The 19072-nt window shown below is 37.3% G+C and overlaps 1 protein-coding gene across 1 annotated transcript in view; it reads right to left on the bottom strand.

Annotated features, from left to right (window-relative positions):
• The window catches only part of OTOG (otogelin), a 104390-nt gene that overhangs the window by 68397 nt on the left and 16921 nt on the right, over window positions 1-19072 (bottom strand). The window contains exons 11-21 of the mRNA XM_055723020.1: window positions 18884-18993; window positions 17926-18051; window positions 16666-16774; window positions 15835-15881; window positions 14808-14953; window positions 8147-8279; window positions 6982-7159; window positions 5018-5142; window positions 3362-3574; window positions 1561-1726; window positions 945-1019 (exon numbers count right to left, since the gene is read on the bottom strand). Of these exons, the coding sequence (XP_055578995.1) occupies window positions 945-1019; window positions 1561-1726; window positions 3362-3574; window positions 5018-5142; window positions 6982-7159; window positions 8147-8279; window positions 14808-14953; window positions 15835-15881; window positions 16666-16774; window positions 17926-18051; window positions 18884-18993 (1428 nt within the window). The remainder of the gene's footprint in view (window positions 1-944; window positions 1020-1560; window positions 1727-3361; window positions 3575-5017; window positions 5143-6981; window positions 7160-8146; window positions 8280-14807; window positions 14954-15834; window positions 15882-16665; window positions 16775-17925; window positions 18052-18883; window positions 18994-19072) is intronic.

Below are 19072 nucleotides of genomic sequence, written 5' to 3'. Positions count from 1 at the left end.
TTATGGACACTAGGCTGCTGATGAGAGTGAGAGTGAGAATTAGCGTGTTTACTAAGTGTCCCTATTGCAGTAGGTGCCTGACAATATTAAACTCTTATACAGCCCTTATAACAGATCGGTGTGATATTTTCATTTCTCACAGACATGGTTGGGTCTGTTCTGCGTTTAACAGTGCTGTAACAGATACAGGCAGCAATAGCTCAAACGTTACTTCGACAAAAAGAATTCTGAAAGCTCGTATTTTTTACAGAACTTGTTGTCCACATTACTTAGCCTTCTCCACAAAGAAATGTTGAAAAGAATGCATCTGGCAAGAGACACAATAGTTTAACAAGTTTTTTCTTTAACTGCATGACTATAATGATGCAAATGGAAGAGCAAGAGGACAAGAACAAATGCCAAGTGCAAAGAACAATAACAGAGATGCTTATTTACCTTTGGCTGCAGCTCAGTTATTTGTGTTGTTTCTTAGTTGTTAAAGCCACATTGCTCTTTTATACTGATTCTATACTAGTGGAAGACAGATTCTTAATACTTCTTCATAAATGGATTTACAATCTGGTACAGGGAAGGAGAATAGCAATGAAGGTCTAGCTGAACAGTCTTGAATGGGCAGTCGGGAATGTCTGGGGGTTTTTGGAGCTTTCCACATTAGTATGAATCTACAAAATTCTAGTGGCTTTTTGCTCTACTTTGCACTTCAGTATATTGGATTATAAACACAGCAGCCTGAAAACCTAAGTTCTAGAGATACTGTCCAAACATGCATAGAAAACCAGTGTAGGTTTATTCTGTAAGTTTCATTTTAAAAAAACAAACAAACAACAAAACAAGAAAAACAACATTCACACATAACACAAAACCACAAGAGGCTAGCCAGAACAATTTGACAAAGCTTTTAAAGAGACACCATTTAGTCAGGTGAAAAACGTTTTGATTCTTACCATTTGCCCAAAGATGTCATAACATTTTCTCCAGGGGGATAGTCAATTCCTTGAAAATAACATGGGCATTCATTTCTGGAGTAAAGGAAAAACATGTAACTGATTAACTCAAACTGAAGGGAGAAAAAAATCCCCATTGACTGTCATTGCCGTTCAAAGTTCAATTGTTTGCTTTGTTGGTTTTGGTGAGTTTTTTTGGTTAATTGGGGGGCGGGGTGTGGTTTTTGTAATTTTTGTAAATTTTTGTAAAAAAAATTTAAATAAAAAAACCCCAACAACCAAGAAATTGATCTCAATACTGCCAAATAACTCAAGCACATTCCAAACCAAATCTATAACAAAGCAGAACGTCTACACAACAATGGACACCTTTTATATCTCTCATATGCCAAAAAACAGATAATATGTACCAACTAGTTTTGGTGATGTTGGATGAGTGTCAGTACTATAAAAGAGCTATTTCTGATCAACACACAGGTTCTGTAAAATTCTCAGATCCTGCCAAGTCTACAGAGCTATAAGACCTACAAGGTTACATGCTTATTAGTTTTTCGCTCTGACTTGTAAATGCAGTGGTGTAAAATAGTTGTGCGTGACTATCAGAATTGCAACTTACCTCTCTACACATCGTTCAGTCTTGGAATTCAAATACATTCCAGAGGGACAAGCACAGCCTTCAACACAATCACTGCTGCATGTCTCTGGCACAGACAGTGCTTGGCAGGTTCTGCCACAGATAGATCCACAAGTACTGTACTCCTTTGTATCGTCACACGAAAGAGCTGTCCAAATGCAACAAATCTCTCAAATTACAGTACGAGACACAAGTACCTCCCAACAGTTTTCAGATAAACATCTCTATTCTTTCATTCCCAATAACATTAAATTCCACTAAAATTGGTATCTTGGCACTACGCTGTGTAAACTACAAAGATGTAAATCCACAGTAATAACAAGTACAATGAAGTCTATGCAGTTAATCCAGATTTACACTGGGAAAACCTAACAGTTGAAGTTTTTTTCCCCTCTAAGTTTGAAAATGCTTGGCTCTTGTGCATGGGCTTTGGGAAAGGTACACCATCTAAAAACATTAAAAGCAATAAATAAAATGCGTTTACTTTGCAGAAGATGCACAACACCCTCCAAAGTTTTCATATATATATATATATATCCTATAAAACTCTACTTAAAAAAAGATTTGAAGTTCTTGAAATGCAAAAGATTTTTTAAATGCTACAAGCATGACTTTTTACAGATATTCTAACAAAACTATACTTGCTTCTAGAAAAATGAAATTAAATGTTTTGATTGATTCATTCAGTCATAGCAGACACAGCCATTCATGCCATAATGACTGCAAGCAAGCCAGTCTTTTCAGATAAATATATATATATATATATACTGATACTGCAGCTTGAGATACTTAAGTTGGACCAGCTTTCCAAAATCCTCTTTATCATATGCATTACAACATGGATAATTACATGATGTGATGAAAACTACCAGATATTAAATTCTTGAATGTTCCTTAGAAAAGATTTTCAGCCTGGTTCATGGAGCCAAACCTACTGAAACATCAGGAGTGTCAGTTTAGGGTTGTGGTTTTTTTTATTTTATAGGGTTTCTAATTCTATAGTTTAAAAAAAAAAAATACATGATGGCACTAGACATCCTATCAACCTCAAAAAGTTCATATAAACTTAGGAATTCGGTATTACCCCACTCCTATACTTGTGAGGCTTTATAGAGCGTATAAACAGACATCACCTTTGGCTATCTCTATTCTTCCATTCCTTTTAAATTAAATACCAGTAATACCAATTCTCTGCACTTGTTTCAGCACTCTGTGTTTTTTATATCACTGACAGTATTGGAATAAGCTAACAGAGATTGTCAGACAGCAGAAGTTGAGAATAATCCAGCTAAAATTGTTAAATACATCACCATCTTTTTTCAACTCATTCATTTTAGGTATTAGATAATCCTAGCATCTACGAGGAAAGGAACAAATCTATTTACACAGTTCATGAATAATATCAACATGGGTATGAGATATGCAAAGCCATATTAGAGATACAGACATATTTTTACTTCTGTATACATTAGAAGCCCTCCAACTTAAAAAAATTGTCTTTGCAGTGTTTCTTAAGTCAAAAGACCTAAAGAAAGCCAACTATAAAGCAACAATCCTCTAAACACTGGTACTGATCCTGTCTTGACCAAAAAAACCCAAAAAACACCACCACACACACCCAAAAAAACCAAACAAAAACCCCTTTGTCCTGTACAGGAAAGATCGTGCTAGAATTAATCTTCTACTTATTTAAAGATTATATTGACTTAATTTTATTTTCTGATTGTCATTCTAAAGTCCTCAGACAGTAACTGTGTAGGACTAGAAGTGAAAGGGAACTCACCACAGTCTGGGACACCTCTTCTGAAATCTATAACAACTCCAAATCTTCGACAGTGATGAGCATAATGGGCCAGAGCAGAGCAAAAACAAATCTGTCCACATTTGCAAGTGTCTCTTCTGCATTGCTCAAAATAGGGAACAGGACTCAAATAGGGGTAGCATGGAGCAAAAAGTTCTTTTGTGAGGATGCTACAAGCTTCCGCTGCATAAGAGGCTATACAAATAACAGATTAAACACCATTTCAGTGAGGGAGTTTAGAAAGACTTGGAAAAAAAAGTGTCTTCGATACACTGCAACTGGTCCTGCTTATATACTATTGCCATATGTATCTTTTTATCTTTAATATCTATACAACTGTATGAAAGGACAGAATAGTTAGCTGCCCATAGTTTTGAACTTGTTCTGGGAATGATTTCAAGGCATTCAGAAAACTTTCCAACACACAAACAGCGCCTACATACAGTCTCCTGTCTTTAAATTGAGTCACGGATACAAGTTAAGCAACAGATTATACACACCAGCACCTTTCATAAATACACAGGATTACATCTCATCAGTGTAAGTCACTCTCAGTTATTACCTCAACAGGTCAGTATTTTAAAGAATAATCTGTTGCCCATTGTTACTGTCGCACAAGGCTGCAACGCACCCAGAGCTGCTAGCTGGGGGTAGCACAGAGGAGAACAAAGGCAGTATCAAATAGTTATGTAAGAAGCTCTAGACAGAGCACTCATCTGAATACATTAAATAATTGTGCAATAATGGTCAAAAAAAATTAATGCTATATTAGCACACCCAGAAAGAGATAAATTTGTTTTTCCCACAAAATAAGAGAGATGCATAAACAAGGACTTCAAAATTCCTTTTCCTGAATTTCTGACTTCCTGCACAGGCCACTTTTTTCTACATTCATGTCCAAACCCATTACCAAGAATGCACCTTCTTAGTGCTGCAAATGGCATAAATATTCCAAAGACAGGATGAAGTTGTACCAGGAGAAGTGTTGATTTCCTAGCACTGCTGAAATTACAGGCAAAACTTTAATAAATATTTTAATTCTGTATCTTGCCTAAAAGTGTGTAGAATCCAAGACAAGTAGTAATTGGAACTGTGAAACAGATATAACTGATGACCTAAGTTCATCATTATTAAAGGATGTCTTAGTGATCATCTGTGGTTCTCATGGCATCAGCCACTAGCATCTTTCCCTTAACTGGACTCTTTCAGCTGAATCTAAAGGCTGGCAGTATGTAAGTATCTTTCAGCTATTCATTCTCCTCCACAGCAGACAGCTAAATCAGATATTTCACTTTGTCGGTATTTTTGAAAATGAATACCTCAATACTTTTGAGTTTCCATATTAACTAGCAGCATCACCAATACTAGACGTACTACCAACCTTTAATGCATGTCTAACTTCACACATTGTAACTGCAAGCCAGCAACAAAAAGAAGGTATTTCAAGTGCCTCTGCAAATATCACAAAATATTTTAACAATTTACTACGTGATTTTTTAGGCACTGAACTCAACAAATGCTACCTGTAGGTATTAATTTTTTCCGTGGGTAGGACTGGTTATCTGATCCAACTAGGAAAATTGACACAGATACAAGCAGAAAGGCATTCATCAATAACAATCGACCTTCACTGCCCACCTGCCTGCAGATGAATATCACAGGGATCCATTTGTGAACTATCATGCACAAGAACACATGCTGAAGAAGTTTTCCATGTGTTTCCAAACAGCTCTGGAGTGCTTTCAGTTACTCCAACTGGAGATCTTTTACAAAAAAAACAAAACAAAACAAAAACATCAGTCACAAAAGATACAGTGAGTTTACAGAATGGTCTCAGTTCTACCACCCCCTTCAGCAGAGCTGATTCAAGCTCCCCTTCCGCTGTTCCATATTCTCATGCACTCTCCCATAAAGCACTGTCAGCTTAATTTTCAGGACTCTTCTGGAAAGGCCCAGAAGCAAAAGAGATGTGCTCTGGAGCCATTAGATACTTTGTAAAGAAGGACAGATCAAAACAGATCAAGTTCCATTTTCACTAGAGAATAAGGGAGCCTCACTGCCCTGAAAGTCTGCGCTCTCCTTCCTATTCATAATTCTGCCTCCTCGGTGATACCTGATTAATTTTTATCTCTCCTCTACCTATATTTTCCTGTCTGTTCCTGGGTAGCTGACTTCCCAGGCTCTCTAGTCCCTAAAAGAAAGAGGAAGGAACAGAAATCCAAGGGTCCAGAGATGTAACTGTAAAAACAATTGCACAGATATCCATGAGGCTCAAGTAATGAGAGGGGAAGCAGAAGCTGACAGATAGACTTGGATCAAAATAGCCGAGGCACATTAATACTGCATAGGGAGAATGACGGAAACTGTGCGTTTAGATATGGGGTGTTACACTCCAGGGGAAAGATTGCATTAGGCACACAACCGGTAGGACTACTTCCAGTAAAGTAGCGGGGAGTAGAGGCATTGCAAAAGACACCACTGTCTATGGCAAGTTTCCCAAATCTGGTGTGGATCAGGTGTTTTGTGTGCATGTCAAGATGCTTGCACATTATGGTTTGTGTCATGCCTCACCACAATCCATAAACTCCTGTTGCTTAAGGGCTTCTTCACAAATATCAACTACTGAACAACTTCTCACTTAATGAGAGCAAGTCCAAAGACTATCAAGAACATACTACAAAACTTACCTGCTTCAGAAAGAAGTATTTTAAATAGTTTTAAAAACTATCTCCTCATTGAGATCCTGTCTATGTATTTGCTAGTCTAGTTATAAACAATATTCTGAGTATACTTCTTAATTTTTAAGATAGAAACTGTTAAAAAATCCACTAAAATATTTGTGTATGGTGTGTGTGTGTTTTTAAATGGCAACTATTACAGAAAGTTTTCCCATTTTTGTTAGTTTTGGTTTTTAAGGTTTCAATTGTTTTGAGAGAAAGAAATTCTCCTACTCTTCCCTCCTCTTCATCACAGAAAGGTCTGTCATGCTTTAAATTCATGTTCTTACTCTCCTGCTTCTATTAGGCTTCTCAGTCCTCTGGAAGTAAATTTATTCTTTAGTATCTGTAGGAAATATGCTGCAAAGAAGCTGGACAAACAGCAGTTTTGACTGTGGTGCTCAGGCAGCTCTGAACACCTCTCACTGCATCACAACAAAGCAAAACTCAGTCAACAGCCAATTCTGTTGCTGGCCTGCAGGCACTGCACAATGGAGGCTCTGTTAGAGAGAGCAGATTAGAACTTCCAGCAGAAAACAGGAGGTGGAAAGAGAGAAAGTCTTGCAGGGAGGAAGAAAGTCCGTCATATAGGCCACTCGATATTTTGGACAAAACTCTTCAGATAAACTAGCATTTATAAGTCATATGTATTTCACTGCATTTTTATATTAGAATATTTCAAGCAAAAGCTGGCTTGATATCCTATAGCTGAAGTTTCAGATTTTCTGTTAGCAATCTAAAACCTACTACCCATCTCACTAACACAAAACATCAAAATAAATTATTCTTGGTATCTATCCATTCAGCTTCAGTACACACTTGATCTACCACTCTAACTGCAGAGAACCAAATACTGGCAAATAGAAATCTTGCAGCTATTCATACAAAAAATCATCCTCCATATTTCCATTGAAAGTTCCACAAAGGCCCGCAGTATCATCCTTCCACCGTCCATCCGCCTGAAGGTAAAGCCTCAGTCCTTCTCTGTCATATAGTATCTGTAATCCAATGTGTGTCTTTACTTGAAGAAATACAGAGGAGAGCTTCCGTATTTCAAATAACTCTGGCGAGTAAAAACAGAGATCATTGAAAGACAAAGGAAACCTGCCTGTAATTTACAGTTTTTTCTTATAATTTCACTGGTTTTGTTTTACATCATTTTTATGTAAGTTATTTTTTCCTATTAAGGAGCTAATTTCTTGTAATCATTGATTTCTCATGAAAGCTTAGACTAATTCAGACTTTGAAGAAGAAAACAAGACTCTTATGACAGTCACCACACTTTTTAAAAATGCATCCAGAGTTCACTGGAATATTCATAACTGTTAACTAAAAGCGAATCAATTTCAAGATACAAACATTGCAGACCACTTACCTTAGACACAACTGATCTTAAAACCAGCAACATGCTTCCTGTATGCAAGCCTCTTTTGGGCAATTCCCAAAGAGCCAAGACTCCACAGTCAACAAATGTATTAATGATTTGCACATAAAGCTCTCATTAAAGTTAACATTGAAACTCGCAGAACACAGTCACATATTCATACACAGAATACTTGGTAATATCTTCCAGAGGGGGAGATTTAAAACTCATCAAAGCAAAAAGGAGAAGCAACAGAAGTTTTTTGTCTGAAAAATCTGTAGCTTATCTGTAAGGGGCAGGAGGGTGCCTCAAACACTTCACTTGAGTCACTTAGAAAAAAATGGAAAATAAATTATTCAATTTAAGAATCAGGGAAACTACTTTCCCCTTAGAAAAGAACTAACCTTGTAAGTGTGAGGGATGACATTTGGACTCATTAAGAGACATAGTCAATCTGAACATAAGAGACACTAGCCCAATAGAGCTACTGTACAACTCCTACCATTAGTGTAAAAAGTACATCAGCAGTTAATTTGTGAAACGTCATTAAAAACAAACAAAATTGACATTTACAATATACCACTTCACTATGTTAGCAATATTGACAGTATCACAACATACACATATGCCATGAAAATATTGCTTTAGTACTTGATAGGAGTTAAATGCTTGTATATTATTCCTTACCATCTGCATAAGGCAGGTTAATTTTGTAATGGTCATAAACCAAAACATCTCCTGAATGAGTCAGAGTCACTTGCCTCTTGGGGTCTTGTGTAAGAATAAGACTGATTGATTGGATACACGATCCATCCTGGTTCTACAAGCAACAGCAAAACAAATAAAAAAATTAAATAGGATGAATATTAAATAAGAGGGAAGTAAAGCTATAATTAGTGGGGAATTGAAAACTTTCAGTTCTATCTTTCTTCTTACCAGAATGCACTTGTAAAACATACCGCTTTACAGGTGAGCAAGAAAGCTTAGTATTTTGAATAATTTCACACCTATGTTTAAATATAACGCTAACCTGTTATGCAAATACACCTCAAAAGTGGCATTTGGAAAGAGAAATTTAAACAATTCTTACATAGCTAAGTACAAAGACACCTGCAGCTCCTGAGACCCCTTGATTAAAGAGCCACTGAGGCAGAGTTAATGCTCATAAACAAGGCTGCATTATCCACATAGCAATGCACAGAAATGTAAATTTGGACTTTAAAGTGTTCTGATATACCCAGGTTTTTTTAAAGCATATTTAAAATATAAAATTCTTTTAAAGGCAAGCAATAATGAAAGACAGAAACATTTTGTGAATCATTATTTAAAACAGCATTCAGGTTCATTATTTCTAGAGAGAAATTGTGGAGTATGTTCATAAATTCCCTGGGTGAATTTTGATGAAAGGCAGGCAGCATTGTGACAGCTTACAATATCATAACATCCAACTCACCTGACTTGCTTATTGTTATTGTCATTGCTTATTCTTATTTCCACTTCAGTTAAGTCAAAACATCATACAGAAAAACACATGAATACCGCATTTCAGTCTAGATGAAACATACTCCAAAAAAAAATAATCCTAGATCAACCTCATCTGCCTTACCAACACCCACCCTCTTCAGTGGCACTTAATTGTCAACATTACCAAAACCAGCAAATAGGCTGAAATCCAAAAAAACCAAATTGTTGAGCCTCATGTAATAAAGTTTCACAACATACAGCAGCTATATGGTCTACACAAGAAAATTTCACAACAGCTTACAGATCAAGAATTGAAGTTAAATGCTTTCATCAAAACAGAAGTCCACTATAGCATACTTGTTCTCCATTAATTAGGCTGGATTTTTTTTCCATTCAAGTAAGTCCTCAAACTGGCTGATACCTAAATGAAGTCCCAAACTATTTAACACTCCTGCATGTTTTACATAACTGTAGTGATCTTTGACTAAACACTATACCATACAGGTGAAAAGCAGGACAAGTGTGAAGGCTAATGAATATTGAATGTTTTCAACATAACACAGTAATAAATACACTTACACTAAATAATGTGGAAACTAGCCAAATGGATCATTAACCCTAGTTGGTTTCTGTCAAAGGTTTCCAGGCCGGGACTTCCACTTTTTAGAATAACTACTGATACTTTGGCTTTCAATGCCAATAGGGAAAGAATACTTACTAAAGTATGCTTATTAAGCACAGAAGGTTACCAGATTTTTCTTAGTCTGGTATGTATCACTACTCATTGTTTTAAAAAGAAAAATGCTCCATCACAGAGAATCAGGCAAAGGTGGATCAAGAGGTGATCTGAACTTTACCATGTCAGCTTTCTGTAATTCACCCTGCTACATGCTGAAAGGTATCAGAATCACAGGCCACCCTCTGCTTTCTCTTTGCCCTAGGAAGGAATCAAGTTTCGGCCAGTCCTGCTATATTCAAATCTTTTTATTATAGCTTCTGAGACATCAGCTTATTTACATTGGCTTAGCGTGGCTGGATAAAGTTAAGAGACTGCCTATTCCCTGCCATCTACAGAGAAAAGGGGAAAGCACTCAACTGCTTATTTCTGTTCAGCCTCCTTCATTGCAAGACCTTGGAATCATTTAAAAGGTATTCAAGAACAATGAAAAAATTTAGGTCTGGTCACTTCTGGCACGCTATCTGTTCATTTCACTCTCATCTTGATTATGCATCTTCAATGGTTCATAATGTCTTATATACCAAGACATGCAGACATGTCTGAAACCACTGGTCAAAGAGTAGCCTAGGTCTCACTGCAGGAAATTTCCCACTGATTGGATCTGGCACCGAGCTGTAGTCCAGAAACGTCCAGCAGAGGTGCAAGAGGCTCACTTTTCAGTCTCACTGCCTACAGTGAAGGCATAACTGATCATGAGATAGTAAAATGGTAAACAACTTCAGTGCTGAAAGAGTCACTGAACAAGATTTAGTTAAAATACCCCTACCTTTGGACAGTCGCACTAGCAGAAAAATTATACTGTGAATAGCACCATGCACAGTGCAAAGAGATCAGGATGTTCAGTTCAAAGATTTACACTTGTATCCAGCCCTCACTGATTTTCACTAGGACTTGCGTAATACAGGGCAAATGTTGTCCTACTCATTGAACGTAATTCCTAGAGCTGCAAGGATCTCTGAACACTATCGTGTGGCTTTAACAGATGCCGTCAGTCCTTCAAATACCATGGACACACAAGTACATACAGTAGTAAAGATTAAAAACTACATTCAGAATTTTCCTGTCTCTAAATAATGGTGGTCTTTCACCAATAGTTTAAAGGAGAAAAATGAAACTTAGAAATAGCAAATTATAAAAATAACAAAGATATTTCATCAGCACAACCAGCTCTCCTGGACTGATAGTGAAGACAGACACCTGCGCTGTGAAGCCATGTTCTCGTAGCTTGTTGCCTTGCCTCTTCACTAAGAAATTAGGTTTCTGCACATATAATTCAGCAACAGTGCATAGAAGATGACAATTTTATCAACCTTTTAAGGAGATGAAAATTAAATACCAGCTGATACACACAGAAGCCCAGAGCCAAGAGAACAATCCTTCATGGTATATACATTACTACACAATATTGACAAAAGCTTTATTATTCCTCCGTGCTGAAACTAAAGGAGAAATTCTGCCAGACAATATGCTCTGTTTCAATGAACTGTTTCTTTCACAGCACTGCCCCTGCCAACTTGCAGCAAGTGTTTTCACAGGAATGGCCATTTCTCTCACTAGACACTTAAAAAAAAATTCTATATTCAGAAGACTTTCTCATCAAAAAGCCAGTGAGGCTGTCACTTGAAACTCAGATAAGGTTAAGCTGTGCTGATCACTTGACTGATTCTCCTTCCAAAAAATGCTTAAACAAAATTTCACATCGTTTTGAAATAACTTGTGACCTGATGACTGTTTATGTCACCAGCTGTAAGGCTCTAGATGACTGGATTCTTTGTGACTCAGAGAGCTAAAAATCTCCCCAGGTATTTTCTTTCTACATTTTTTAATCTGCTTGAAAGAGATGGGACTGATAAGTTGGGTTTTTTTAAAAAAAGCACATAAATCTCAAACCATCAAGAAATATGAGATTCTGCACTACAAATCTTTTAGCTTCCCATTTCAGTTCATTAATTTTTATAAATGGGAAAAAGATAATGGACGGTGCCTAGGGAGCTGTAAAGCAGCTCTTTTGCCAAGTGGTACCAGCTAGCTGATAGTTAGACACTTGAATAGTTGCACTGAAGCCTCACATTCTTGTGTTATAATACACAAACTGTTTCCACTACCCTCTTATGACTTGTACATTAATAATTAATTTAGCAGCACGTAGCCCTGAAACATACCATGTAAGTCTCTGATGTTCAGAATGCTTCACTCAAACCTCTGTAAAAGCCTATACCTATTAGGGACTGATCAGACTAGCTTTATTAAAGGCTAGGTGAAGTATGAAGCCCAACATGTAGTAAAAGCCAAGAGAATCTGTTTTTCACCTACAAAGCACTCCAACACAGACACACATTAGGCAAAGACCTTAAATCAGGGTGAAAATGATTTAAGAATTACTGCAAGGCTCTTGCCTTAATTTGATAATCATTTTCCCCAACGAAAGCATCACCACCACAACTAAAGCAAAAGGCATACTTCTGTCTGTTTTACACAGAGATAAATTCTGTAACACAAAAGGAAATGAGACACACAATAGATATCCTGCACATTACCATAGCAGATATTTGCTCCAGACCTCTCTTGTCCATTAATGGGGCTTTTCAACAGGTCTCACTGTGAGCTTCTGCAAGAAGTCAACCATGCTTCAACTTTCATTTGAAGAAAAAAGTTGCCTAGAGTGTTTCTTTGGGGATCATCCCCTTTGCTTACCTTCAACCACATAGTACAGAACACAGTTTCAATAAACAACCACCGTTCTCAAGCTTCTTGGACTCTGAGGAGTTCTGAGTGTTATGCTGAGCGCCCAGAGCTACACCTATGCTGAATGCCTATGTTTAAGTTTTGCTTCACAGCTATTCTATTTTTCTGCTCTTCTAGATCAGGGGTCCTCAAACTTTTTAAACAGGGGGTCGGCATGCAGATGAAGTGGCAGGCAGTCATCTGCGGCTGCTTGGTTTCCCCCCCAACCCCCGGCGGGGGGGGGGGGGGGGGGGGGGGGCAGGGGGGGCGCACGCTGTAAATACCGGGGGCTGGATTGAGGACCCTGGGGGACTGTATCCTGCCTGTGGGCCGTAGTTTGTGGACCCCTGTTCTAGATGATGATACTGATTTAACTCTTCAGGATCCCAAGGTTAGAACAGAACAAAGCCAGCTGAGGTCATTAAAATCAGAAGAAGCTAAGCCAAATATGCACATGAAGTGGGGAATTGTAGCAATAATCAGGTGTATCTTGAAACAGTCTCTACTTTCCTATAAACAGAAAATAATAAACTAGCAGGATCTGCAAATACTTCCCAACCCAAAGAATGATGCAAACAGAGGTTAAAGTCTAGAAGTTTTTTTGATGTACGTGTCTCATCAAGATCTCATTTCACAGCCCTCACTGTAACTCTTCTCCCTCAAAGAGCTAGAGGCTGTTATAGCGTAATAAAGCAGTCCTATTCACCACACAGGAATCTACTTCTTCAGCACCCTGTCACATACCTCACCTGATGTCCTGATACATTTGTCCTAGGAACCACAGAAGACATAGTGAGGTATATACTTGTGGATCATATACTTAACTGGTCTCTATCCAGTTAAGCTATTTTTCTTACCTCTCAGTTTTTATTACTGAGATGAGAAGAAGGGGACTTCATGCACTCAGTTTCCCATCTCTTACCTGGATTGCAAATAAATAATTTCTATTATAATAAACTTGTCAAGGCCACTTTAATATGACTGCCTTCTGCTTAAAGGTCTTCTTTGTCATTCAGAGTAGTTTGTTTTAGTGCACAAGGACAAGACTATTGAAACAGCATTTAGAAAGTGGCATGACAGCTTATATGACCACTTCTCTTCCCATGGAAATCTCAAGTGCATGAACAATAGAAGCTGCAGAGAAGAATGAATGTGCTCATCAGTGTAAAAGGACTTACAGAACCATACATTTCTTTAGAACAAAAAAGAAACAACTAGAATGAAGTGTAATTAATTACCGTCACTGAAGCAAAATTTAATGGTGCTACAACTGCTTTTACGTGAAGTAAATAACTGCAACAATATGGAAGCTCATCCTCTTAAGAACTAAAATTTGGGCCTAATGATCTAGAAATACTCTAAATATACACTTCAAATATCAGTACAGTTGCTCCTACATAAAAATCCTTACACAAGACCATTGGAGACAACATAAATCTGACAAAGATACGAAGTTTAACATCTTGCTGCTATGGCAAGTCCAGCAGCTTCGTAAGTAGACATCCATGGTAGCATTATGACCCTAATACAAATGTGGGCCAAATTCTGCCCTTAGGTGTACATGTAGAACTCATGAAAGTCAGTGAGAAAAGCCTAACTCCAGAAAACAGCTCAAGTCAGTCAACTACTCCTCTCATACCACCTATGTATGTTTAAGATCTTTTCTAACTTGTCTTAACTTCCCCAAAATCACAAGACCTATCAAGACTGTTATAATAATACATATTCAGAAATCCACATACACCACAACAAAGGAAAGTGAATGGGTCTTGGACGTAAAGCATATTAAATACTTTGTGACTTTTGTGTACAGTACCAGAAGCTTTCAAATATAAAGTAGGAGCACCCGTAGTATCAGCTACATATATACATATGCATGTTTGGCTGACAGTAATTGTACAGGATGACAACTTAACAGTAATGCAGATGTATACATACACCTAAATCAGAAAGAGCTGTCCCAAAAGCTATCCAAAGTTGTTCATATCAGTGTAAGTGAATTTCAAGCTGAAAGAGAAATCTATATTCAGGGCACAAAACAAGTCATTCTTCCTTCAAGCGGTAGGCTTATTTTGTGCTGGCTGCAAATCCAGAAAGATATAGTCAGAAAGCTCAAGAAAAGTAAGCCATCATCCAGGGTTTGCTGCATGAACCACCACATGCTACTGAATGACTTCAGTGAACACTGAATCAGAACGCTAGTATAATCTTTCTTATTTATTGCAAGCAAACTTGAGAATGTACAAACAGACTTCCTCTGCACTGTTGTTCTTCAAGTACTTCATCATTAAGGAAAATTGTTCCTACTGATTAATTTTAATATGCTCAATTGCAGGTAGTTGGTTTTTTTTTTTTACTTCCCCCCCTCCAATTAATAAACCCTTCAGGATATAAATATTACAAGAAGGTTTTAAGCCTTACCTGTCCACAAGGAGCATTTTGCAAGGATATAGTAAATGCTCCAGATGTTCGGCTTTTTGCTAGAATATATTGGCAGGTAGCTTGGAAAGTGTATTTGCGCCCATCAAAGGTCGTGAAATGAATGTCTCCTGAAACTGAGCATTCAGCTGACAAACATAAATAACATATTAAAGTATGTCGAGTAGAAAAGACAGTGCACTCTCAACAGTTCTTACTGCTGTAGAGTTCATATACTCCATACATGTTATAATTTATACAATTGTATTCCTATAATAACCAGGTACTAGGAACACACTTAGGAACTGAACCCTATCCTTGCTTTTGTTAGGGAGTTTCTACCTGCTGCCAGGCCACGATACATAAACAATTTGTCACCCCAGAAGGAGGCAATGTGTGTGATCCTTACATTCTGGGTATTTAATCTGTGGATCTGAGATTATTTGCAGAAATGTTAAGCACTCCCACAGTTAACCGATAACTCTGAGACCAGTGCTTGAATCTACTGGCATCTATTAGAACCATGAGGTCATGGGTACCTTTAATGTGCAAAATCCTTTTGACCTTAATCTCTGTTGTTTAGCTGCTTATCTGAAGTGAGGAGAGTAAAACCCATTATTCCACAGGCACGTGAAAATTACTAACTGATATTTGTACAATACTGGGATACTATATCGCTAAGCAGCAGTACTGTGGAGAAAAAAAGAAAAGTAATCTAGCCATAAGTGTTTCAAGTGCAGATTGCAGAGGAAGCTTTAGTTGAATGATAAGAATGACCAGGTAGTGCCATCTACCAGAGACATTATGGTGATGTATAGGGGGGATGCATTACTACGCTGCATCGAAAAGCGGATGCCTGCTAGTCAGATGATCTTAGTATTTAATCTGTGTATATTGATGGGTTAATATGTAGAAAGTGAAAGAAATGCAAATTATAGATCTTAATATGATATTTCAGTATAACAGGAATATTTTACCCCAAGTAAAAATCCAGCTTTTAAATAGTTAAGTATTCAAGACTTCCACATACCCGGACACGTAAGATTTGTACAAATCCACTTTCCTCCAATGCAAGTGCTGAAATAAAACCCAAAAGGTTTCATAATTATTTTTTCTTTGTGTGTGTGTGTATGTGAAGCATATATGACTGTCCCTTCATTGTTCTTCCTGGATTCCTTCCCTATGAAATGAGCACCAAGTGTCTCCAGTCTCACAAAAGGGCTATCACAGTGACTAGAATGCCTGGATGGTGTGGCAAGAGCTTGTCACAAGACTATGACCAATTGGAAACTCATCCATGCACCCATTTCTTTCTTTTTCGCAACTTGATAACCATTATAAAAGGTAAGGATTATTAAAATTAAGAATAATTAACACAAGCAATTTGAATCTTACTACTTTAAAAAAAAGGCTCATCCATTTTCTTCAATTAAGTTGATCCAATAAAAGGTATTACTTCTTCCCAATGTATAAAATTAACTTAGAAATTCCCAAAACAGCAGCTTAGTGCCACAGTGACATTAGGTTGCATCCAGGTGAGACAACATAAACAAGGGGCAAAAAGTCAAAGTAATTCTCCTGATGACATTTTGCATTCCAGATACTTTTTAGTCTGAAGCAGAGCTCAGGGTGAAAAAAAGTGCTATTAAACATTACAGTATTCTCTGCAATATCTGTCATTTGCTCTTCTTACATTAATAGCTCTATAGTTTCTTTTATCTTTCCCTTCCTTGCATAACTTGTATGGAACAACAGTTTTTCTACATAGAAACAGTGAGGGCTTAACAACTTTATGCAAGGAAGTTCTCTTTTATGACCATGAAAGGATTAAGTCCACAGCATCAAAAGAAAAATTACTAACCAGTTATTACATTCCTCATAAACCACTGAACCCATTTCAAAGAAACTTCCATGGTAGTCACAAGGACAGTCTATAGGCTTGACGCACAATTCATTTTCATAAATTAAGCCTAGAAGAAATAAAACAACATGGAAAAATTGAAATATCTGTACAAATCACTGATGGAGCAGTAACAATTATACCCAAGAATACCACAAATGCTCATGTATGACAATAACACTCCAGACTATTTCGTAGTAATTTTTGCAGAACAAGTATGCATTTGAATTATATTAAATTAATTATATTACATGGACCAGGTGCCTAAACCACTTGAGACACACTAACAATAGTATGAATAACAATAATTTAATATTGAGGGACAGGGGAGGAAACCACCCATACAAAACCAAAAACAAACACACAAGCACCAATACATGCTGCTTTGAGCACCTTTCTATGTTTTAAGTTACTGTTTGGTCCTTATTTTACTGTAATGTTTTTTTGGGTTTTTTTTCTTAATTATTCCATTATTAGAAAGCCAGAGGCTAAAAGACTAGCCAATAAAACTTGAAGATCCATGGCATAACTTCCGCTATCCTGTTTTAAGTAGTTACGCATCCAAGAGAAGCCAGCAACAAGGGGAAAACCAAACACTAAAGTATATTTTGGTAATAAGGGTAAAGTTTTGCCATAGGTAACATCGGTAAATACTTCACTTGCCAGAACCATACAACAGAATAAGAATCTCAGTATCAAAAGCTGTTTCTGGCCACATGAATGAGTTTTAGTCATATCACACTTCTGAGCTCTCCTAAGCATCTGACCTTGCAAGCACTCTTCCAGGGAAAAAAAACCACCCCAAACCACACAGCAAAAAACCCCAAAACCTGAACCACCAAAATACCCCCTCTGACCCCCAAAACACTTAACCAATCAACCAAACAAAAAAAAACTAAAAATGAGCAGCAGCCACCAGAATCAGGAGGATGGCTGCCCTGTCAACAACAAAGCAAACCCCATTTTTTCACTCAGATTGTAGAGCTCTACAGCTAGAATGTGGATCTGTGATGAAACATATTCCTACTTGTTAGCGGGAAGAAAAGGCTTTTGTGGGTTACGAGGAAAACAAGATCATTCATCCACATTCTGTTGGCACTGCACTTACAAAGAGCTCCTGTGAATGCCTTAATCTAGCCAGGCCATATAGGTATGTAAACGGGAAGAACAGTAGAAAATGTTATGGAATCAAATAATATGTATTCGAGAAGCAAAATTTACCGTCTGGACAGTAGCATCCATCAATGCAGGGAAGATCACTGTCAATGCACTGTGGTTGTTGATGACATGAAACAGGGCAACAGTTGATGCATTCATTGTAGGTCAAGGGTTCAGCACAAGTAATCACTAAAAAATAGGAACAGGTAGAGAAATGAAAAGCTATTGTACTACTGCCTCAGGGCTTATATAGATTGTACACATTTCTTTCAGGTATTTACTTTCTTGGTAAGCCAATTGAGTATCAGTTGTCTAGATCAATGAAACAATGGTTTTTATAACACATACACAATATACATATATTCACATTCTGGCCATTAAAGGTGCATTGAGAAGGAATAATCTTGAATTACACCAAGGGAGACTCAGGGAAACTTTCTCACAGCAGAGCTATTTAGATACTTAGACCAGCATAAGAAGTGGTAGAACATCAATTAATAAAAATTCTTGGAAACACAGGGGAAATGTGTCACGAATGACAAGGCAGTTTGGGTCCTGTGTTCCAGGCAGGTGGACAAATTAAATGGATCTCTTTCCAACTTACTTGCTGTGACTTCTAAGATGTAGACTTATGCAAGTGTAATTCAGATTTATTTTTAATGCTCATGACACACATTTCATGTATCAGAAAGCTATGAAGACTTTGACAATATTTGAAAGAGTAGCTCTGTGAAAAAACAAATGGTGAATCATCTTAAAGAATTTCTGATGTTTTAATAAGAAGGTTCTTAAAACATATTCTAAGAACCTTAGTTCTTTAAATACATTCAGTACAAATAAAAAAGAAATCCCACTGCATTTATGTAGCCTTGAGGTGAGTCCATAGTTATGCTTTCAGCTTTCATTAAGAACTATATGAGTTCAAAATGGGAGTAAAGACAAAGAAGTAAAAGTATGAAGGGCACCCTTTCCAAGACACAACCACTAAGCAGTATTTCCAAGTACAAAAGCATCTGCATACCACACTGCTGAAAGTGCATTCGCCATCCATGAAGCGGCTTTCCTGCTTGGGCGCATGCTCTGGCATATTCAGTTAATGCTCGACACCAAGTTGCATTATCAACTGCTGACCTTACACAAATAAAAATAGATATATTATTTTCCACCTACACTCAAACACGCAATCATAACCTCATGACTGCTCCTGCAT

The sequence above is a fragment of the Falco cherrug genome, chromosome 10 (genome assembly GCF_023634085.1).
Source record: "Falco cherrug isolate bFalChe1 chromosome 10, bFalChe1.pri, whole genome shotgun sequence".
Taxonomy (NCBI): Eukaryota; Metazoa; Chordata; class Aves; order Falconiformes; family Falconidae; genus Falco; species Falco cherrug.
This window is presented reverse-complemented; position numbering and strand designations above follow the sequence as displayed.